We start from the raw sequence: 24,381 nt of genomic DNA on the forward strand, positions 1-24,381 counted from the left end.
AAATCCAGGCTCCATTCACTACCCACGTTCGGCACTGGATGATTAATAAGACAGTGTTCTCTGATGAGCCAGGGTAAATATCTCACTCACAATTTTGCCAACAATCTAACATCTCCATCCTCTTGGAGATCCATATGGGAGACTGTGATTAGGCTGAGCCAAAGAAGGTACATCTCAAACGACTGTATATCAAACTTGAAATAACGTTATCAATGCACAGGTTCATCGATCTGTACAGATAGCTCTCTACTGGTTCATCTGGCAATCACGTACATCTTTTGGTGGGGATAGAAACTGACCTATAAAAGGGGGATATATTTGGGAAAATAATAGTGTGGGCAACATTGAGCCATTTACAGATCTATTACATTTAATGTACATTGTATGTCCAATCCACATCCAAGACAGGGCCAGATTCAGAGAATTTTTTTTCACTTCTGGTAATAGAAAATTGGCTGCAAATAAAGATGCTAGCTAAAATTAAAAACACTATACAACACTTTCCTTATCAGTGGACACAAGCTAGTCTCCAGATACCCCTACAGTCAGTGCTTCATGTGAGCCAGTGGTTAAAGACTTGGGGCCACCAGCATCCATTTTTGGGCTGCCGTCAATTACTCTTCCTCATCAGATTTTGACTCAGAGAAAGAGAAAAACAGAAAAGAGGAAAGAAGGAGGAAGATAAAGATGGTAAAACTTTGACAAAAGGAGAACGCAGGAGCCTTCAAGTGCGAGAAAATATGGCATGGGGTTTCTGCTGATGGATTAAAAAGACATGAGGTGGAATCAAGAGTATGCAGCCTTTGTTTTCGACACATTCAGTAGCTACAGCAGAGGTGCTCTGAGCAATTCGTTGGGTCCTGGTACTAATTGCTTCACAAGTTAACCCCTTCGACGCTGATGACGAGCTGGGCTCGTCATGAGGTAGCCTCCTGCTACGCTGATGACGAGCCCAGCTCGTCACGTAACATGCGCTTTCGCATATCTCAGCGTGCGAGCGGAATTCCGCCCGCACGCATGCGGTTAAGCAACCGGTGTACTCCAGAAACACAAAAGCCAAGACAGGAAGACTATTAAAAAGCAGGGCTCCAATAGAGAGAATTTCGTTTTGAATCTGGCCGTCAGTCGTCTATATACACACACACAAAATCAACCCCTCAAACAGCCACCACCACCCCGTCCAGGTTTCCTTAGCAATAACATGTTAAGTAAAATGATGCCTGGGGAGGCTGGGTGCTTATGGACATTGCTGGCTAGTGAATACCACCCTGACCTGTGTGCTAAGATCCTGGGAGGCAGTATACTCTTAGCCAACTGATACTGGGACGGATTGTGCACCCTGTGGGTCGACATGGGCAGGCCTGAGAGGAACCAGCCCAAAATTAACTTTGAGGCCAAAAAGACAGCGATGTCCACCTCGCAGACCCCTCCGGACAATGACATGACCGGGGCAGTTGGCGGTACCCCTAACCTGGAGGCCACACTGGTGGCGATGCAAAAGACACTCCAATCCATAGAGGGGACCATGGAAGCGGTCAACCATAGGCTAGACACAGTTTGACCGGCAGAATGAGAGGATGGGCGAAGTGGAACAAAGAGTGTCTGCCACGGAGGACGGGCTAGCTACGGTGACCACTAAGGTATTCAACATGGAGGGTGTTTTGGCGGTCATACAGGCAAAGAACGAGGAATTGGAAGGGAGGTCCAGGCGCAATAACATTCGCGTCACGGGCCTGCCGGAATCTACGAATGTGGGCAAAATGGTGGATTTCATGGAACGCATGTTGGTTGACATCTTTGGAGCTGACCAGCTGTCGCGCGTGTTCATTGTAGAGCGCGCACATCGCTCTTTGGCGAAAAGGCCGGTGCCTGGGGCGCAGCCCCGTCCCATTATTGCACATATTCTTAAATATAAAGATCGCGATGTCATCCTGCGTCTTGCACGGGAGAAGGGCACTGTGGAGTATCAAGGGAATAAACTTGAATTTTATCCGGATTTCACAGTAGCGGTGCAGACTGCGAGAAAAGAATTCGCCATGGTGAAACAGCTCCTTCGCGCCGAAAATATCCCATACGCCATGCTATATCCGGCCAGGCTTCGGATTGGGCCTCCCTCGGATAACAAAATCTTCGCCACGCCCAAGGCAGCCACGGATTATACCAAACAGCAGAAAAAAACGTAAAAGGGCTTCAAATGTAGCGCAGGACGGGGAGGAAGATCTGCAGGATGAGGTGGCTTAAATGTTCGTCTTGCTGTTTTGAACAGACTGTGGTGTCCAAATAGTAAGTAAAATGGTTGTGTTCCACGTGCTGCTGGAAGAGAAATTACTCGGATTCAGGCTGTTTGACTTCCTACTGCCTGCTGATCAAGCACTGTCTCCTAAGGGACCTCTGTTATAACTGACCACGACTTGGTAGACAGCCTCTTCTAACTATGGCATATGGTACACTCACTGGGCTTCTTCTGGTTACTCATTTGTTATGTTGCTCTACCAATTGTTCGAATGTCACTGCATATTCTATGCCGGGGGGTGGCTGCGGTGCGGAGGGCTTCTGCTGTACTGAAATGGTCTTTGATGGGTGTTATACGTAGATGTCAAGGATGACCAGGGGTAACCATATAGTATTACCGTGGAGAGGTTTCTTCTTTCAGGGATATTGGAACCTGTACTGAGGCATTGTTTATTTGACATGTACTGCGAGTGGCACTGTGGAACTACTGGACTTGTGCCTAACCTGTTTCCCGAGCGCTGAGGAGGACGGAATCTTTGCTATTCAGCAGCTGCAGGGTTGGGGTAGGGGGAGTGGGATGTATACATGGCTTTTACGGTCTGCTCTTCGTTAGTTTACTAGCGAGGGCTGAGTGTCACTACGCCCCCGACACATGGGAGTTCCCCACAAATTAATGGTTATATGGTTGGGGATTTGGGGCTTGGGGGACAGGGGACAGCTTTGGCAAGTTTGGGGCGCTGAAGTGGGTGGAGGGGGGGTGTTGGGCTTTTGGAGTTTTTGGGTCAGGGCGAGCTGTGTGGCGCTTTATGGAGGGGGGTTGGACTGGACGGGACGGGATCTGAGTCAATCATGGTCGCAGTGCGGCCTTCCATGTGTGGTATTACCTGCTGATAATTGGTTGGGTACTGACTGTATGCTCTGCATTTTCTGTGGGGCATTAGGACTGTTCTATTGTTTACAGGGTATAATTGAGGTTTGGATAAATGAATAGGGGAGGTAAACTTACTTGTATTACCTGGAATGTGAGGGGACTAAATCGTCCGCAGAAAACAAGACAAATGTTGGCATTTCTGAACAGGCATGGGGCACAGGTGGCTTTCATACAGGAGACACATCTTAGGGGTAGGGCGGCTGAAACTGTGGGTAAACAATGGGCGGGCTTTAGACTAGCTTCGAATTACTCTGCATATGCACGTGGAGTTATGATCCTGATCAAAAAAAATGTTCCGTTTGTGTCACTGCATGAAGAGATTGACGAGGATGGTAGATATATCATAGTACATGGAAAGCTATGTGGTACTTTAGTCACGCTGGTTAATGTCTATGGCCCCAATGCCGATGACCCTGACTTTTATGTTACGCTGTGGAATAGGATCTATCTGTTGACTCCATCGGCTATAATTTGTGGGGGGGATTTGAATGTCACTCTAGATGGAGCACTGGACAGAAAACATGATAGACCTTATGCGCACAAGAGAGCGGCTGATGCAGTGCGAGATGGAATGGGGGGGCTTGGAATGGTGGATGTGTGGCGATTGAATCATCCTGAGAAGAGGGAAGGCACGTGTTACACGTCAGCGCATGACACATGGTCGAGGCTGGACTACTGGTTGGTGACCCGCGATGTCAGTGGATGGGTGATGGATGTCATGCATCTGCCTCGAACGATTTCTGATCACGCGCCAGTATGTATGAAAGTGACGCTACCATCGCATGTACCAGCCCCATTCTCCTGGAGACTTCCGGCAGGTACCATAACTGACTTGGTCTTGCGTGAACGTTTGAGGACGATTATTGAGGAGTTCTTTGTTAAGAATGTTGGGTCTGTTGATAGTATGTGCACGGTGTGGGAAGCCTTCAAAGTGACAATTAGGGGAGCGTGTATTGGCCTGCAATCGAGTGTGCTCACATCGTTGAGGGATGCAATGACTAAGTTGGAGGGAGAATTGTTGTTGCTTGAATGGCGACTGGAGGAAAACTTTGAGGAGTCTGTGCTGGCCAGTATTCGCTTAAAAGTCACTGAATACAATGAACTAGCGGACCAGGAGGTTAAATTCCTGTCTAAACAGACCAGAGCGCGTTATTATGCCGAGGGGGGACGACCGGGGCGAGGATTGGCGGATCGAGTTAAAGACCCTTGGGCTAGACATTGTGCAGTACAGGAAATAGAAGACGGGGACACCACTGTCACTAGTGCGACTGGTATTCTGACCTGTTTTACAAAATATTATGAACAGATGTATGAGCATAAGGAGACGGCAGGGGAGGAGGAAATTGCACAATATTTTGAAGATATTGCGCTGGTCTGGCTCTCGAGAGGTCAACAGGAGTTCCTTATGCATAATATAACCGAGGGGGAATTTAGGGATGCGATAGCATCATTACCGAATGGCAAGGCAGCGGGTACCGATGGCTTGCCGTCCGAATTTTATAAAGAATATGTGTATCTTTTGCTACCACACCTGGCGATGGTCCTACAGGAGGCGGTAGAGCAGGGTCAATTCCCAACCACAATGAGAGAGGCGCTTTTGGTTGCGCTGCCGAAACCAGGTAAACCGCCGAATAAATGCGAATCGTATCGGCCCTTGTCCCTTATGAACACCAATGTCAAAATCATTGCTAAAGTGTTGGCGACTCGGCTGCGCCTGCTCCTCCCGGTCATGGTACTGCCAGATCAGTCTGGCTTTATCCCCCTCCGGTCTACCACTCACAATTTGCGGGCTATATTTGCGGTGTTACATCTTCTCAAACCAGACTTGGCTGCGGTAGCTGTCTTGCTAGACGCCGCGAAAGCCTTCGACTCAGTCGCATGGCGGTATATGATTGCGATCTTACATCGTATGGGAGTGCCATTCTTCTTTACGTCACTGGTGACTCTGCTCTACACTAATCCAATTGCACGTGTACGGGTGAACGGCCATGTGTCAGATTCGTTCCCTGTGCGGCGAAGTACAAGGCAGGGCTGTCCCTTGTCGCCTTTGCTCTTGTGATGGAGCCACTGGCGCGTGTGCTGAGGCAAAGGTATGTGGAAGCTGCCCTGAAGTTTCCTCTTCGATCTCTGGCGATATCCATGTATGCCGATGATATGGTCCTTTATGTGCGAGAACCTGCGCGCTATTTGGAATCCATGCTGCCTGAATTTATTCGGTTTAGCCGTCTCTCTGGTCTCTCCATTAATTGGGAGAAATCTGTTATATTGCCACTCACTGAAGTTGCGGCCCCCTTCCCCTTGGAGTTCCCGTTAGAGTGGGCCACGGAACCGGTCCGTTACCTTGGAATTTGGATGCATAGGGACTGTCAGGAAATCCTTCGGGCTAATTACGGAGTGGCTATCTCTAAACTAGAGGACCAGGTGGCACGTTGGATTCGACTCCCGCTCACCTTCGCCGATCGCGTGTCCCTAATAAAAATGGTGGTTCTTCCGAAATTCTTACATCTTTTTGTTAATATTCCACTCCCGCTTAAATCGCATTTCTTTGCCAGACTGCAGTCTTTGCTGATAGCGTTAACCTGGGCCGGTAAGAAACCAAGAGTGAAATGGAATGTCTTGACTAAGCCGTATGAGCTGGGGGGCTTCGCCGTACCAGATATGAAACTATACTACTTGTGCGCCCAGGCGCAGATTGCTGCCTATTGGCTGTCGGCCCCGCCGTACACGCCACATGTAGCGCTTGAAGCCAGTGCAGTCCTGCCTATTCCACTGAAGGCAATGATAGTCAACACGCACTCTGTGTTTGAGAAGGGAGAGGTAGACACGGTTCGCTCCACTGCTAATGCCTGGCGAGAACTGGGTAAACGAGCGGACCGACTGCCGTTATATGCCCCTAACATGCCACTGCGGTACCACACAGAGATCTCGGTCTCCAGCGAGATCGGGGCCTTGCAGGTCCTGCAGGGTGCGGGGCTCGACACGGTTGGGAAACTTTTTCCAGGTGCCTCTTTCCTCTCATTGCAGGCTATGACGGATCGCTCCCCGAACGTGGTTATGTCCACGTTTATATATGTCCGGCTCCGAGCTGCAATACATGCCTTATATCCTACATGTCCGGAGGAACCCTTGACACTGAGTGCCTTGCAATTACTATACACTGCACCGGATAAGGCCAAGTTGCTCTCCAGGTTATACCGAGCCTCGCAGGAGGATGAGGGGGGAGGCGCAGTGACGGCGAAGGCGAGGTGGGACGCGTGCCTGCCTGACCCACTCACAGATGATGAGTGGTCCGAGTGCTGTTCTATGACCGGGGGGTTCGTGGCCAATGGCAACTTTCGCCTTATTCATTATAAGTTTTTGCACCAGTGGTACTATACGCCATCTCAGTTGGTAAGGTATGGTCTTCGAGAGACGTCTCAATGTGTTCGGTGTGGGATGGATGATGCGGACTATGTACACTTGGCCTGGGGTTGCGCGCGTGTGTATACTTTCTGGATGGCTGTGACCGAGGCACTCTCTAAAATGACGTCGACTGAGGTTGCGATGGACATCCGACTGTGCTTGTTGGGATTGGCCTCCGGTGTGCCTGCGAGTGTAAGGCGGTTGGTAGTATTGGCATTACAGATTGCTAAACGCCGAGTGGCTATGGCTTGGGGAGGGAGGAGAGCGCCTGATGAACAGCTGTGGCTGCTAAATATGGCATTCTGCACGGATCAGCTAGTTTGCTATTACGAGGGGCTTCCTGCGAGGTCACGTCCACGTGATTTCTGGGGCCCATATACGGTGTATATGCTCTCCATGGCTGACGATGATAGTGCTAGCAGTGTCAATGGAGGTGCGTCGGCGGGAGAGGGGGACTCAATGTAATGGGCTGCGAGTGGGGTCGGCGGCACTGGGGTACTGGATGCGTGCTGCCAGTTCTTTCTTCCGCAGTTCTCTGTGTGACCTACCTGCATGGGAGTGTGGTTGAGTTATCGGTGCATCAATGCTGTGTTCTCCCGGGGCGCGGACAGGTGAACGCACGGGTAAGCGCAATTTTGCGGCGCGCCCCGGGGCGCGTACTGATGCGCGTCCCGGAAGCGCTATTGCCGCGAACGAAAACAACATTGTGACGTATCGCGTAGCCGCCACGCCTTGCGTCATAAGACACGTATCGCGTAGCCGCGAGATGCGTCTTATGACGCACCGCGTAAGCGCACCCGGAAGCGCATACGATCGCGCAACGTAAGCGCCCCGATGCGCTTACGATACACGCCCGGGACGCGCCCCGGGGCGCGTAGCGTAAGCGCGTCAAACCATGTGACTTTCTTTAAAATAACACTTTTCATTGGTTCAGAACTTTTTTTTTTCCAAATTGTGTGAAACCCACCCATTTCTCTCACTATTGCTTTGTACTTGGAGAGAGCAAGAGCTGTTCTGTCTACTCTATCTCCTACTTTTCTGATCTGAAGCAATGGCTGCAAGAGAGTCATCCAGCAGTGATTCAGATGGATTTTTAGATGACGACCCTCCTCAGCAAAAGAAAAAAACCCATTTCATCTGGAAATTTTACGACATCCCTGAAGGACAGAAAAAAGTCAACGCTCCCAAAGTAACTTGCAAAATATGTGGGAGTAGTTTATCCAGAGGCAATCCTCTGAAAAAATATAGTTTTGGGAATGCTAATTTGATCAGGCATGTGAAAAGAAGACACCCTAACAACTTTGCCAGGGAGAGTGTCAGAGAGCTGGCACGGAATGTACCCACAGATGGCGGCAGCACCTCCACTGGTGGAGCAACACCTTCGGGACCACCCCGTGGAAGAATGGTCCCTAACATTCAGCCGGTGTTTGCAGGCATCAAATTTTTGTGCACGGAGTGTGACGAACTGCTCTGCTATGGGGAGCAGAGTGTTGAACTCATTGCCCTAAAGAAACAGCAACACCGCTGCTCTTCCAGTCCCTAAATTTTCTATTTTTTTTGCTCCTGTTGAGTAGTTTTGGAATCCTTGTTTTTGTTTTTCCCTTGACAAAAATCCAAAAAATATATAAAATTGTTTTAAAAAGTCTAAAAAAAATATATAAAACAACAAAATAAAAAAAAAGTTCTTTTCAGAACTACCTCCAATTTATAAAAAGAAGCTTTTTTTTTTTTTTTTTTAAAGTCTGTCATTTTTAATCTCCATGGTACGCTCCCCGGTGCGCGTACCGGGCGCTCCCCCCCCCCGCGAAAATCGAAATTTTTTTTTCACCCGCGGGAGCCTTTTATGGCCCCCACATCAAAAGTAGGGGGTCAGGGGGGTGTACCCTGCCCCCTTTTGCTCATTTCCCCCCTTTGATTCTTGCCACCTCTTGTGTCTCAATCCTACCGAGACACAAGATGGCGGCCGCTGCGGACTGTTTCGAATGTTTACAGACACCCGAGAACCAATCAGCTTGCCGTGCGCAAGTCGCGTGGCGCGCCTGGAGCGCTCCCCGGTACGCGTACCGGGCGCGGCTCTAGATATATATCTTTTTTTAAACCTAATTTACTCAAAATTCACAGGACCACATATCTTGAGACCTAGCAAAGGCACATCGGGCAAACAATATCTACAATTTTGCCAAGTTTCGTGGAAATCCATTCAGCCGTTCGAGCTAAAAGTGAGGCCAACCGCCCTATGGAAAATTGCATGGCAAAAACACGTTTTGGGACCCCCCTTTTTTCTCGGCCCCCCCTTGACGACCCCCCCCCCAAATTTTCAGGTGCTGCTCAGAAACAAAATGTTCCATTTTCCTGAAAATTTCAGCCAATTCCGTCCACAAACGCCAAAGTTATTAGACATAGAATTTTCAAAAATCCCATAGAGAAAAAATCCTAACTATATATACCTACTGGCGACCGCCAGTAGGTAATATATATATATATATATATATATATATATATATATATATATATATATATATATATATATATATATATATGAGCTAGCCTTTATAACTCCATCATTAGACTATTGCATGCTGTCGTCCATGCAAACTCCAGAGAAGAATGGTTTCATTATAATGGAAGGAACTTCGGAGCTACTTGCCAACAGCACCTGTCTATTTGCTAAGATAAGTGAACAATGCGCTTGTTGCAACACCGTTGCTCGTAAACATTGGCCACTCCCCACATCAAGAAATAACTATTCAGAGATTTTTATATGACCAGAATGGCTGTAGAAACAACTTAGACACTTTCAATGACCGAAATGAACTAGAGCGGATAGCACGAATGACAAGCATGCAATTTATATGTCCTGTGAAAGTGAAAATGCAGATCAATATAAACCAGGGACCAGTAAATTCTAAGAGAAAACGTGCTTACCATTGACATCCAAGTTGTGTTCGGCGACATAATTGCCCATCAGACTGCTGACCTTGCACAAGTACACCCCGCTGTCACTCTTGTTGAGGAATAAGAAGACAAGGGTGTTCTCCTGCTGCCTGGATTGTGGTGGAAGCTCGCCTCCTTTCTTCTCCCAGACGTAGGTTCTGGGACTTAAATTAGAAAAAGCAATAAGTATATCAGAAAAAAGGAACAAGAGCAACAACCATCGTATAAGAGACCTCATATTTACTTTATCGTGAACTTCAGAGTTTAACTGCAAAGAATTATTATCAGTTACAGCTGGAGAGTGTTCTCGTTAGTAAGGGAACCTAATGATCCCTAATATAGAATGCCTTTATAGACAAATATCCTGTAATGCAATCACGGCCTACCCAGGAGCATCTAGTAGGGTTCCTTAACCAGATGCACGGAACTTTGAATTTCTTTCCAATTTTACATCTCATACAATGACCTCAGTTCTACTAAGTTTAGTGTGACAATTTATTCTAAGCAGGTCCTTCAATGGTTTTGAACATGGCTAACAAAATGAAGGCTCAAAAGGTAATTTCATTTTCTAAAACCTTGCTGTCCAATTATCAATCAACAATCTTTATTCGGTTTATTTAACAAACACCATAAAGAGCACACATGAGATACAGATAAATTTCATCATCAGATAAAACGTACCAATTAAGATAGTGTCCAAAACTGTGTATAAAGGTTAAAATAGAGAAAGCACAAGTCTTACACCGGCAACACCGGATAGGTAAAATGACTTGGTTAAAAACAACTTATCACATCAGATTTAAACAAATGGTGGCCAAATGCCAAATGTGGTTTACACAAGATACTCCACTATGAACTACAAAATAATAAAGGACCTTCTTTATTATTAGAAGAGTGTGCAAAACTTGATAAAGTACGTAGTGACCTCCACTGACTGGCTATTGCAACTATGTTGGCAATAGATGAAACCAAGAAACTGGCATAAAAGATTGCCAATAGATTATATGTTAAAAACATGCAAGTTAATCAGAACGAGATCTAAGCCTAACTGCAGATTTTGAAAAAACTAAGTACATAAAAAACGGTGCTACCCTTAAGCATTAATTAAACAAAATGTAAGTGTGACACACATGCCTAAAATTTGCCTTTTTCAAAATCAGAATGATAACTGATTTCCTAGATGGGTCATAAAACTACAAAACATCAAGAATCGAAGCATTTCCTGTGGAGAATTACCGTTGCAGCCACAGGGCAACAACCTCTGGCCCTTACACTGCACCCTGGGGTGGGGAAGAAGGAGATGAAAAAGGTCAAACTGAAGCCTAGTCACTATGGTCAAGGGCCATACAATCGTTTAAGATCAGTTTGTTTAAAGATGTCCCCTTGCTAAGTCAAATTTTTACGCATAAAAAAGGGGGCAAAGAGCCTAAAAATCAGTAAGATAAACCATTGCTGGTTCCTCATGGACAATAAAGGTTGGCGTACCCTGAAGAACAGCTACGAGACGTCTCAAAAAGGTGTTTTCGGAGATTGGAAGATCACCAAGTCCATAAGACCCCCGATTTCCATACAATACAACACTTTAGCAATACGCTTAGCCCTATAGACCTGCAATATTTCCCCAACCGGTCTTTTACCTAATCTAGAAGCAAAATTTAAAATAGCCGCATTTGCCAGACTAAAGTTACTTTTCTTACAAATTTTTTAAAGCCCCCCAATTCATCTTGCTGTCCAACAAACCCGCATATAGGAAAAGACACGGGTCATAGGAACCGGGGAAGACCCAATCTTAAAAGTGTGGGGCTTACGCGAGCGAGATCCCACTTGCATCACATAGGATTAACAATTATTGAACATCAAGTCCTGCTCTTCCATAAATTGGACAATGGAGTTTAGCAACGTTTGCAGCCCCCTCTAAATTCTAGCCATCAAGACAGCATCATTTGCATACAAAAGGACAGGAAGGCAGCGCTGTCCCACCAGAGGATATCCACCTTAGACTCCAGTAATACCTTCTCTAAGTTGTTTATATATAGGTTAAACAAAAAAAGGGCCAGGATGCATCCCTGACGGACCCCTCTCTGTATAGAGAACTTTCGGGTTACCTTAAAGTCTTTGGTGTATCTGACCTCCACCTTAGTGTCTCGATGGAGATCCTGTAAAAAAAAAAAGAACAATATCCCTATCCACCCAGATAGCTGACAGTTTGCCACAGCTTACTTATATTAACGAGATCGAACGCGGAGGAAAGGTCCATGAACGGCAAGTAAATAGTACCAGGGCGGGCAACTGTATACTTATTAAGCATCATGAACAGGTTCAGACATTGGTCCATGGTCGATCCACCAGGACGAATACCATACTTAACTACTGAAAATATGTTATTGTTGTCCCAGTTAGATAATCGGTCCAGTAAAATAGGCCCAACCACTTTGACCACTGAATCCAACAGGGAGATTGGCCCATAACAGTGCGTACTGTTTCTATTCCCTTTTTTAAAAAGAGGAACGATGGTCGAGGTGTCCCCGGAATCTCGCTGGCCAACTCTAACAGTCGCATTGATTATTGAAGTGAGGGCAGGGGCCCACAGCTCCAGATTGGAGATGTAAAGATCTGGGGGAATCCCATCTGGTCCCAGGGCCTTGTTACAGGACAAACCTACTATGCCCTTACTAACTTCCCCGTCTGAAACAGACAGGGCCGATTTCCCTGTTCCCGCTCCACTAGAGACACTCTGAGCAGGTGGATACCGGAACGTGTCCTCAAAATGGCTAACCCATTCATCCTCCATGATCAGGGTATCAAGAGCAATTACTGTGTCGGATGCCAAGAAGGAGCTGTTAACACTGCCCCAAAAAGTGGAACTACTCTTTAAAGATTGCTCGTTCCAGGCATCCTCCTTCAACACCGCCTTACGCTTAGCCAATGCTCCTTTGTACTGCTTACTACAGGTTCTTACTAGGCAACTGTCTCTTGGGGTGGTACGTAGAGCTTCCTTAAGGTTCCTAGACATGCACAAGCAGGCAGACTCAAACCATCTTGGGACCAGGTCTAGGTAACATTTAGAGGCCGGAGCACCCAATAAGTCAGTGATAAATAACTGCAAAAGCATTAATGAGAACTCCTGGCTTGGGCTGCGGAGCCAGGCACGTCTGTAGCTCCTTCTAACTTTGACTAATAAGGTCTCATGGAAAGAGTCAGGAATGATCTGGCCCCATTTAAGCCTTCTACCACCATAAGTTGCTCTCAGTTGTCCCCCCTTCCTCCCCCCTTGTTTTGGGCTAGTAGGGGCCAGTTGGCTTTAAGACATAGGGGGTTATGGTCACTAAAGATACTCACTTCAAAAGAGAAATCCAATAGAAGGTAAACAAGCCGGGTAGAAACAAAAATAAAATCTATAAATGAATCACTACCCTTCCCTTTAAATGTGGGTATACGTTCCCTTCGACCTGGGTCCAGTTTGCCCATTGCTGATAAAAGGTCAAACTCGTTCACTAGGGCATTACGGTTATCTCCCTGACAGGTATGTTCTAGATGCAGCCCTGCCAAACGAGGACCACCTGAAGCTCCAGCGTCTAACTCTCTCGGATCTCCACATGGATGGATATTAAAATCTCAGACCAGCATAAGATATCTCTTACAGAATGGAGTCATTTAGATTGCACATAGACGCACCCAGCCTAGAGATGTTACAAACCTCTGGAAGAGACAATGTGGCATCATAAAAGTTTAAGAGCAACAGTTTCTGCCTTTGACAGGACCTGTGTGCCATGCATACTGGGCAATGAAGCCTCTGCCCTCGGACGCTTTGCCTTGCTCCCAGCCAGGGAGCACTTTCTTTTGGCTCCGGACCCGGGACCCACACTGGTATCCCCCCTGGCATGCTGGAAGCCACTGGTTTGTTAATGTTCTTGCTGCAACCAGGCATAGATGTTGAGGCTGGTTTTGCCCTGCTAGCCTTATTTGTAATATCAAGTGCACCCAACACCCCACCTACATTCTGAGCATTAGGTGAATAGAACCCCCATTCGGCCTCAGCCACCCCCACCAACTCTAGGCTGCGTAATGCTGACCCATTTGCGGGGGCTAGTTAAGCTGGGAAGCAGACGGGTAGCTGGTGAGCGGAAGAGCCGTTGTGCCACAAGCTCAATTACCTTATCTAGAACCCATGCTGCACTTTGTGAAAAGTAGTCAATAATAGTTATCGAAGGGGCAGTGGAGGCTGCAGCAACCGTCTTGCATTTCCCCATGATGACCCGACCTTGATGTTAAAAGCAGGGATATGTCAAACAAGGCAACAGGATAAAAACTTTTAGCTGAAGTTGCCAAGATTTTGGCCAGATGAAACCGGAAAGTAAAAAAAAACCACAGCCTGGCAGCTGGCAAATTGCAAAAAGACCACTCAGTGCAAAGACGTTAGCAAGAAAACACCCTGTTATGCCCACCTTGTGTTAACATTCTTAGACCCCCCCAGGATCCTCAGTAGCTGAGTATACGTCAAGAGCAATGCGTTCAATAAGCGCCTCCAGGGAGAGGGCTAAAGTCAGAAGACCAAGAGTTGGGGGGGGGGGGGGGACAGCCTCCTCTGGTCTCTGAAGGACGCCGCAGGCAGGTAAGCAATGCTTTTACAGCGTGCGTGGTGCCGGGAAACCAACAGGACTCCTCCTCCCTGCTCTGCAGTCTGGGACACGGAGTCCCCCACTGAGCATCCCCAGTTGGAATCTGCTCAGGAAAAATTTCCCGCTCACTCAATCACGAAAGTCACAAACTTGTGGGGTCCTGCTTGCAACCAGCCAACCAAGCAGTCAAGAAAAGGCCCCCTTCATGCAATTCTTCTGCCCCAGATGATAGTAATAAATGTATAACAGTATCAGTTCTCCTTAACAGTTAGATGGTTGTATGGAAATGTACCCAAAAGTGAGCACACTAGTGCAGGGTCACCCTCTCGTCCACAGGTTCCAAAGAGTAACAAAAAGAGATCGGCACTGGAGTGGAAATAAAATAACAGACCATTGTCTTTATATACTCTTTTTCTGCAATGTAAGCATGAGGACAGAAATGGAAGGAGCAAGTTTACAAATAGGTATCAGCAAACAAGGGCAGATGGATAAACACTTGTTCAGCAAATAGGGAGGGGAAGCAGGGATGCTTATGGCAGCAGTAAACAGTCAATAAATAACATCTAAGACCAGGTGCACTGGCAGCCACAAACCCCCAGCACATACATTGCTTAGCCATGTCAGGAGGTCAACTAAAATAGATGGCACAAGCAGAGTGAAAAGGCAAACAGCAGAGTACGAAATAATTACGAATGAAACTAAATGGACACCACAGTCAACATGGCTGTAGCTTATGCGAAGTAAAATATTACACGTTTCAATAGACGACCCTTTTAGCATAAGCTAAAACATTTTCTTTTTATTAAAAGGGGTATGATATACATCATGAATATCAATTAACATAATTTCACAAATTTCTTGTTCCATTTCTAAACGGGCATTTGCATTCTGGACATTATTTTTAGATGGAACACAAGTAGTACAAGTGGAAATACAGAGGGAACAGAGCATTGGCCCACAGTGAATACATAAACAACAAGAGAGGAGAATTGAAATAATTATCAACAAGGCCGACAATACTTTCAGATCCCATACAGAAAATATGCTCCAGAACCATTCAGTACAAGTCCATGTTCCTGAGTCTTGATGTATCTCAGTGGCTATTTTATGCAGTTTGGAAATGGCATTATAAACAGAAAGTGAATTGTCCGGTATGAAGACACAACAGCTGGTTCCGATGATACAGCATGCTCCACCTCAATCAGCAAGAATAACATCTAAAACCATTCTATTTTGCAAAGTCCAATTCTCGTAATTTGGAGTTCTTCTGTAATATTTCCAAGAAATATTGCTGCTTGATTAGTCACTGCCTCTACCACTCAAGTCAATCGTCTTATTTTCTTGCTATTTAAAGTCGCACCAACAAAGAAAAAGAGTCCCAAATTAAAGTCAACCTATTGATGTAATGCAGTGCCAGTTTGATCCACTTCATCGAATGAGAGGCATTCCTCCCTTCTTCTGATGTAGTGAAGCTACGCTTCTGCAAGCACACATTGCTATATTGGCATAGGTGAGTTAGTTGCTCAAGCGCCATTTTGGAGCTTTTGCACACACACAACACTACATGCCTCTGTTCTTATGAAGACAAACTGCTTGCTTTCCTTCACATGAGAACGGTCTGTTTTTCACATCTCTAGACTTACACTGTGACCTCAAATCTGTACACAGTGTTCAAGGTTAAATAACAATGTATGCTGTTGATTCAGGTTCATCAACCCATGCTCTAGACATAACATGCACACAGCTGCACATCACTGAAACTCGGGTGCTTTTAATATTGCATTGTATGCATGAGAGAGACACTTGGAGAACACCTTTCCATCCACAAAGAGCTGTGCTGATCTGGGATGTCATTCACTTCACCTGCTTTTGGAGGTATGGGTTCCCCGTTTATACCTAGAGATCTTCTATTATTATAATACCTAGCTCCTAGCAAGGGGAGGGTGGTACACAAGGCGCTATAGACCTGATTCCACTATCATTATAATATTATAATATGATTTCTCCCTTTGTATTTTATGGAATTGTAACAATGCTGATTGTATTGATTTTATGCATCTTTTTTACTTATGTTGGCAAAGATACTGCATCTTAGAGCACATAGTTAAAATAAACATTTTAAACGATACCGTATCTCTGATCACTCATGAGAATAAATACGAAAGAGTGTTCTTGATTCCCACTATTCCTGAGAGGTTCCCATGTTGCTTGTTCTGGGTTGTCTAATCATTGGTAGCTTCGCTGTATCACAGAGAATGAATGAGACACTGATGCTAGTCGGAATGGGGTTCAAGACACTGAGGTGGGGTTTTGGTACACCACAATACACCGAGGTCCTGGTTTCCTGCACATAGTTCTGTGCATGAGCAGAATCCCCGCAACATGGCACACCTAACATTTGGTCTTATATTTGAGACGCTTTAGTAGTGCTTATATTTGTCCACAATACCCTCACTCCTGTTTCTGGTTAACAGACGCGATGGATTAACCTACCTATATGAATGTGTTATAGGTTCATTCAAGCTTGAGATTTAAAAAGGTTCACGTTTTGAATTACTACCTTTTTTTGTGCTACAATTTATATAAATTGTATTTCTTCTCTGTGTCTTTATGGGTGATATTGATATAGCTCCGCAAAGTCGTGCAGCGCTCCTGCATCATCTGACACAGTTTAGAGTGCCTGACGATGGTATGTCAAGTTATCTTTGTGGTGAGTGCCGAGGCAGCGTACCCCTTTGATCTTTTCTACTCTTGGGTTACGTTTCCCCGCAGTAAATTTGGATGATGAAATGTTTCACACCTACACTCCCACCACAACGCCTGCAAATTATACCCCATATCAGACACCAGAGATTCCGATTTCAGCATGGCAGCATTCATATTTGGTTTAATGGTGCCCTCCCCCACACCGGACCCTGATCCGGTTGGGCCCTTTGTCGATTTCTGGGGCCACTTGGCCAGTCTTGGCCGGGTTCACACCACATCCACGTTATCTAGTACAATACGCTTCACGCAACCTTCAGGTGGGAGCACCTGGGGTTGCAACGCAACCAGTTGGACCGGCCGGGATGTCTATTAGTCCCGTCATGGTTAATTTCGTAATGGGCAAGCGCCCCCAAACTAACGACGATATGCCTTATTGGCTTGCTGAGAAATTTGACCAACTGGGAGCAGTATTTCCCAATACGACACCTGTGGAGAAACACAGAATTCTCACAATTAGTTTGCAGAAAGACTTGGTACCAGAGGTGACCAATTGTGAGAATTGGGGTAAAGTATTTGCAGCAGTATATGCGACGTGCTTCGGCACACCGTCTATGACTGTACTGCCCTCCATGATCAAGCGTGTGCAGGATGAGCACGGTCTGGAGCAGCTGTTGAGTTGGAAATGAGGCTTGTCGGAGTGTTTGGCGTAGTTGCTGATCTCATCCTTGCGAATGTGAAGGGAGATGCGGTTAACTTTCAGGTGTCTAATGCTTTGCGCCTTGTCGCCAACGCCGAGAAACCCAGCGCGTTACCGAAGATTATAGCGGATGCTTATAAAACCATTGGCCGCAATAGTTTGGGTGTTAAGCCTTTTGCTAAAACAGTAACTCAACCGCAAACTCAGATGGCAAAGTCTAATAAAGACGACTGTCCACATTTTCCTAAACAGAATTGGAAGAATAAAAAACAGGGGAAGCAACAACAGAAACAAGGGTCACGTCCTGCTTCACTGATACCGGTGTCTACAGAGCGCACATATGATTTGCGCGACGGCGCAAGAATTAGATCTCCTGATAGGTTTCAGGTTCCTGATCAACGTTCTCCTTCATAGGAAACATCAGGCATGCAAGCCGGTGGAGGAGAACGCGGCAGAGGTCGGGGTGCCCTGCAAGGACGTGAGCAGCCCCACCCGGTTGACAGTAAAGGCAAGCAGGACGACTTTCCATGTCAACACCCTCTGTTTCAGAAAAAGAAAGTTGCTGCATTAACCGTAAGGTATGCCACAGATAGTGAGAACACAGCTTCGAAACCTGACATGGGCATTAACGCTACTGTACTGAGCAGCGGAGGTCACAATAGTGCAGCAAGCACTGCGTCCATATCTGAAGGCGACAGCAACTGACACTTTTATCACAGTGGAAACTGCTGGCACTAGAGTGGCCCCCTCTGACAGACTATATGATATAGTACTTTTAATAGAAGGTGACATACAACGTGTAATCAAAGGGATTTTTGGGGAAAATCTGACCTCTACATATGACATTTAGTTAGCGGAGGTAGACTGGCCCCCTCCTTTCGTTTTTGCTGCTCTGAGGGGGGAGGAGGTGATCCTCCCTAGTTTTTCACACACTGTGCCAAAGGCGCAGAACTTTGCAGAAGAGCTCTGGTGCTTGCACCCGCGTTGTACCGTACTCCGGTTGGATGGGATAAACTTTCGCCCAGACATGAGATTCCTTTGCGGTCTATGCCACAGCCACAACCCCAATATCCCATGTGTTAGGAGGCAAAAGCTCCTGTTGCGGTAATCCTTGAACAATTGGAATATAAAGGTGTGATTGAGACATGCCTGTCACCCATGAATAATCCTATTTTCACTGTAACCAAACCTGATGACTCGTACCGCCTAGTTTTGGATTATCGCCATTTAAACTCTCATGGTCGTACATGTGCAGTACAGAATACCCACAGTTCTGCTCTCGTAGACAGTCTTGTGCGAAAAAGGTTTAAAACCACACTGGACATTTCCAATGGCTTTTTTAGTCATAACATGTCTTCTTAGTAGTCAATGGACAGCGTTCACTTGTGGCGGAAAACAAAAACAATGTAAAAATTTAGCCATGGGCTAAAAAAACAGCCCAGGCGTCTTTGCCGCACGTGTCGTCTCTTCGTCAGACGGCATTGACCCTGATGCGTACTCGTACGTCGATGATATTTATCTCACGAACGACAAATTGTGGCCGCATCTCTGTCGCATGGACCGCATCATAGTTAACTTTGCAAAATCGCACACTGCAGAGTACAGAGTGTTGTTCCTGGGCTATGAGCTCAACAATGAAGGTCGCGGTCTTGCACCTCACTTACTGGAGAAACACGCGATCTCCTACAACTCTGAAAAAATTACAATCTTTGCTGGGATTTTTGAATTTCGGGCGTACCTACATTCCCAATTATGCCCAGCGTATCAAGCCTCTATATGCATTGATACAACCACCTTTTGCCAAATCATGCTGTCTTTCTGAACCTTCTGCTATTCTGCAATCTTTGCAGTCTGATCTTTTTGAATCTAAATACTTACTGACACGTGACAACCACATAAACCCGGTAATAAAAATTGTGCCAGGTGCTGTGGGTTTCACGTACTCGACGATTAATGAAGGAGACACAGTACCTATTGCTTACAAGTCACACTTGTACACCTCAGCTGAGATTAGATTTTCTTCTGTCGAAAAGGTTTTGACAGCAGTACAGATGGCAATTCTAAAAGAGACAGCGCTGTTACAGGGAAAGCGCATGTTGGTTGTGATACTGTATCCTGCCCTTGAGGCAGTGATGAAAGCCAGTGTACCAAATTCTAAAGCTTTACATCCTCGTTGGATACAATGGGCCACTTCTTTGACATCGCCTGATGTCACATTTATCTTTGACCCCTCTTTGCAAACACAGGGGTTTTTACAGTATGAATTTGTTCATCCTGCTGCTCTGTTATGTGCCCGCTTGAGGATTACCATTTTATCATTTACACTGATGGTTCAGCGCAATCAGCCACAGGATCTAAACATTCTTATTCAGCGGCCTGCGCAATAGTGGCTGGTACCATTGTGAATGGAGAATTCAAGTCCGATGTCGTGCACACGCAGACATAAGGGGTCTGTACCGCCCAGTTGGCAGAGCTCCGTACTCTGGTGCTTGCACTGGAGTTTTCTGATACTCTTGTGCCTACTTTGATTGTGAGTGACTCTTACTACTGTGTTTAGTCTTTCAACGACAATTTATTCTTTTGTACTCAGAATGACTATCGTGATTCCAAAGGTAGCACAATTAAGCATAAAATGCTATGGGTTCGAGTCGCAGAGCTTAAAGAGCATCTGCCTCTCATAAGTGTAATTCATACTCTTGGTCACCAGCGCATAGGAGTACACGCTGTTGGCAACAGTCTAGCTGATGAGGCAGCAAAGACAGCAGTAGCAACATATTTAGTTGCAGCAGTTACAAGGTGCAAAAGTAAGATTGATGATGACATCTTGGCGGCTATTGCTGCTACAGAGAAGGGTGATAATTACCCTAGGGGTTTCCATTCCAAATACTCCTATCATTTAAGTCCTGATAAAGTTCCCTATGTCAGAATTAACGATGTTGGTGACAGGCTGATTCCCAACATGGACCGCAGGCTCTCTTTGATAACAGCCGCACACGGTGGCATGGCCTCGGCTCATGCCGACGTTTCAGCGACTGTTTCTATCTTACAACAACGTTACTGGTGGCGTGGATTATATAAACAAACTTGTGAATATGTCCTCTTTTGATATATGTCAGCAGATTAAGCATTCGACTGCTGCACGGCCGCCACAAACTCAGCTATACATATCTAATAGACCGCTTGGTTGTGTTTACTTAGATCACTGCGGTCCTTTTACTTCTGATACTGCGTTTGAGTATATCTTAGTTACAGTGGATTCGTGCTCACATTTTCAATGGGATTGGCCACCAGGAGTGCTGATGCTCGAACTGTCATCAGGGATTTGCGTGTCTTTGTGGGAATTTTTGCATGTGGCACCTTCCATTCTGATCAGGGTCCAGCGTTCGCCTCTATGGTGTACAAGGAAGCTATGGGGTCTTTGGGGGTACAGGGCAAACTTTCGCCTCCATACCGGCCTGAGGTCAATTCTGTTGTGGAGCGAATGAACCGTGACTGAAAGCAAGCTTTGACAGCTAGAGTTTTAGGTACTGGCAGGAACTGGTTCACCCATTTGTATAGCGTACAACGTGCACTTAATAATCTCCCTAGAAGATCTCTGGGTGGGCGGATCCCATACAAAATGCTCTTTGGCATAAAAATATTTGTCACGGACCTTGATGGTCTAGACACTGCGGCGACAGCCGTACCCTTTGACATAGATAATTATTCTGCTGTGTTACAGAACTTATAAGAGGCTCGAGACATCTTGCAAAGGAACACTTGCCCTCCACATCTGGAGCTGAAGCTGCTCTACAGATTCTGGTAGTTGTCTGACAACCTCGAGTCGGAGACCTGGTCCGTGAGAAGGTGGAGAACAAGAAGGAGTTCTGCCCCTCTTATCATGCCCCAGTTCCAGTGCTTTGCAGGCAGGGCACAAGAACTGTCATTTTACCACCACTTCCTGGTCGCAAGGATAACAGGTACATCTCCATTGACAATGTCAAACTACAACGAGTGGCCGATTCTTCTTAGTATGACTCCCACGGTCTCTTGCCCAGCGATGCTAAGAAATTCTGTTTTGGCCTCGGCTACCACCAACAGGCCTGACATTGCCATAGAGATGTCCACAGTTACTAAGCCATTGTTGAATCCGCCGGCTGGCGATCCACATGAAGATACTGAGTACACATATCCCACAGATGTGTCATTGCCTGGTGTGCAGACAAGTGCAATTGACCAGTCACGTTTTTTATTTGACTTTGACTCCATTACATCGAGTGTACCATCGAGGTTTTTGATTTTTGTTACTTGGTTTGAAAGACATTCTTTAGTTCTACCTTGGACTTACATCTGGTTGGTTCGTATCTCCATTTTTTGGTTCATGTCGATTGGATTTGTGATGGTATTTTTTCGTCTAGTAAATGGACACTACATAACTGAACGATCAACAATTAGATTAATTGATGGAAGTTTAGCCCCATACTCCTCATCACACATCATGAAAAGGGACCAGACCTTTGTCAACATCACTATCTGGCCTGTGTTAGATGGGGTTGTATGGGATACTGTAAAATTTCAAATTCATGGACCCACAGAGGTGGTTAGTGTTCCGAATGTACTTTGTGTTTCAATGGGGGATGTTGTGTAACAAAACATACGCTCTGATTGGGATGTCCAAGCCATTGAAGCTCTTTTTTCTGATTTGAAATATAATGCTGCTTTTGATGCTGAAGATTTGTATTTAGACTCCGCAAACTATGCAGATTTATTTTGCTATCAGCACTATGGCGATCATTTTCTTCATAAGGCTAGTACATTTAGAAATGTGGTTAATTACACCCAAAGGGAACATCGTCCTACTCCCATAGAAGGCAGCTCCTCTACCTGTTTGAAAAAATGTACACATTTCATTGACTTTGATCGATCAAACCCGAGCTCCATTTATTTTAAATTAAGTTCTAAATCCAATTCAAAGGTTAGGCTCACTCACACAAAATTGCTGTATTCCAATTCCTTTATGGATCAGTTAGCTGTAAGTGGCTATGAGCTGTAGAAAGATACAATAGACCTTAAATCTGTTTGCGGTTCTAAACCTTGGCAGGTGCAAGGCACTGAAGCTTTGCACCATGTGTGTCTTATTCCGAGCCACATGTTTTTGAATAGTACGATTTCTCAAACAACGTGTTTAGGTTTGGCTACTTCAAAACAAATGAATGGCCCTAAAATTCCTAATCTGTATGCTTACCCTACATGGGACAATCATACAATCATTTGCAATAATTAATTTCGAACACCTCATTTAACATTTTGTCCCTGGATCCTGAAGGCTGGCTGATATGGCAAACAAGTTTTCATTCTTGTCAACAACGCCTTCTGGGTCTTGCCCCTGGCTTCACATAGGATAGAACGGATCCATGTTTTGAAAACTCCCATTCGGTTACCACCTATTCAGTGGGGAAATTATGACAAAATTGGCTGAAACATTTCACCCTAGCATCTGTTAAGCATCATATATCTTAATTAACTGACGATGTTGATTTGACGGATTTTGTTGAAGGCCCTGTGGGTGGCAGAGCCAAGAGATATATATATGCTATTTACAATGAAGTTTGGAAACTGTTGCGAATTGAAGTGGCTTCATGTTTAAGAGCAACAGACCAGGCTCATTTAGAAAAAGTGCTTGCTGTCATTGATAATAGCATTAATACACTTTCTTTCAGGATTTATACCTTGGATAACATTGTTTCATCTGTTGTGGATATTGTGCAGGATGAAGTATCTGTTTTGTACCATGGTCAAAATCAATGGGGTTCCATAATGCAGTTTGCTTGGACTTTACAAACTTTAAAATCTGGAAAAGTGCCTTGGGACTATATGAATACCTTGTCATTGTTTTTTCCTTTTAATTTAACAGAAAAACAACAGTTCATGTCCATGAAGGATGCAGCATATTCTCTATTGCATATTGAAAACTTGGAACCGTTACCATTTTCTGTAGCCGAACCAAATTCTGCTGTATGGCTCATCCATGGGTTAATAACACTGCCTTTTCCTTTGTTTAAGTTTAGTTTGTGTATGAAACACTGCCCTGGGTGGGTATGAACCACTGGGCACGGCCTTTCTCCATGAATTTTGGTCTCTGCCCTTCTCATACAGATGTCTGAGAGATGGCAAAGAAGTTTACTTGAAGAGGGAGGAGTGCACTTCCACACCTGATCACTCACTTGTGTGCAAGAATATACAATTGCACGGCGCCTTTTGAAATTTTGAAAGGAAATCCAGTGCCAGCTATCACGCCGACTTGCACGTTGATAGTTAACGGTAGCTACTTACTTTTAAATAATGAAGCTTGCTGCGGGATGTTGGCTGGGATTCCTTACATTGTCACTGTCTCACAGCGTGTAGTTTGCTGTAAAAATGTGCTTTCCCGCCCCTGCATGGGAGGCTTGATATCTCCATTTGGCCTTCAATTCCGACCCGGAAAGCAGAGTTCAACAAGTTAAACAGAATAAGGGCTCCATTGTCCCAGAAATTAGTCCCTCTTACTTCTTCTTGTGAAACATTTGTCCTTCATGTTGCTAACACGCGTACTGAGGTACATGTTCTTTTAAATACGGATCTCCCACTTCATTTTGGCGCTTTGATCCACACTATCTTTAATGCCTCTACTACTACAGGCTTGTCACATTTTTTTTAAATTGTTAGCTCTTGCCTTGTGACGTCATTCCAAACTATATTTGGTGTGATACCGGCATTTTTTCATTCTATTTTTTCCAGCATCTTTGGCGGCTTCCCTCTAATTCTCGCCTTGGCTGCCGGTGTGCTGCTGTTGATTTGCTTGCTCCGAAATGGCTGCACTGTCTGTGTCAAGAAACAGCCGA

The 24,381-nt window shown here is 45.5% G+C and overlaps 1 protein-coding gene across 6 annotated transcripts in view; it reads right to left on the reverse strand.

The window, feature by feature from the left end:
- CADM3 (cell adhesion molecule 3) overlaps positions 1-24,381 on the reverse strand; it is an 811,765-nt gene that overhangs the window by 197,486 nt on the left and 589,898 nt on the right. For all 6 annotated transcript variants that reach the window (XM_078670695.1, XM_078670694.1, XM_078670697.1 and 3 more), the window contains exon 7: positions 9,491-9,663. In XM_078670695.1, coding sequence (XP_078526821.1) covers positions 9,491-9,663 — 173 coding nt within the window. The remainder of the gene's footprint in view (positions 1-9,490; positions 9,664-24,381) is intronic.

Source organism: Lissotriton helveticus, chromosome 12 (genome assembly GCF_964261635.1).
Source record: "Lissotriton helveticus chromosome 12, aLisHel1.1, whole genome shotgun sequence".
NCBI classification, from domain to species: domain Eukaryota; kingdom Metazoa; phylum Chordata; class Amphibia; order Caudata; family Salamandridae; genus Lissotriton; species Lissotriton helveticus.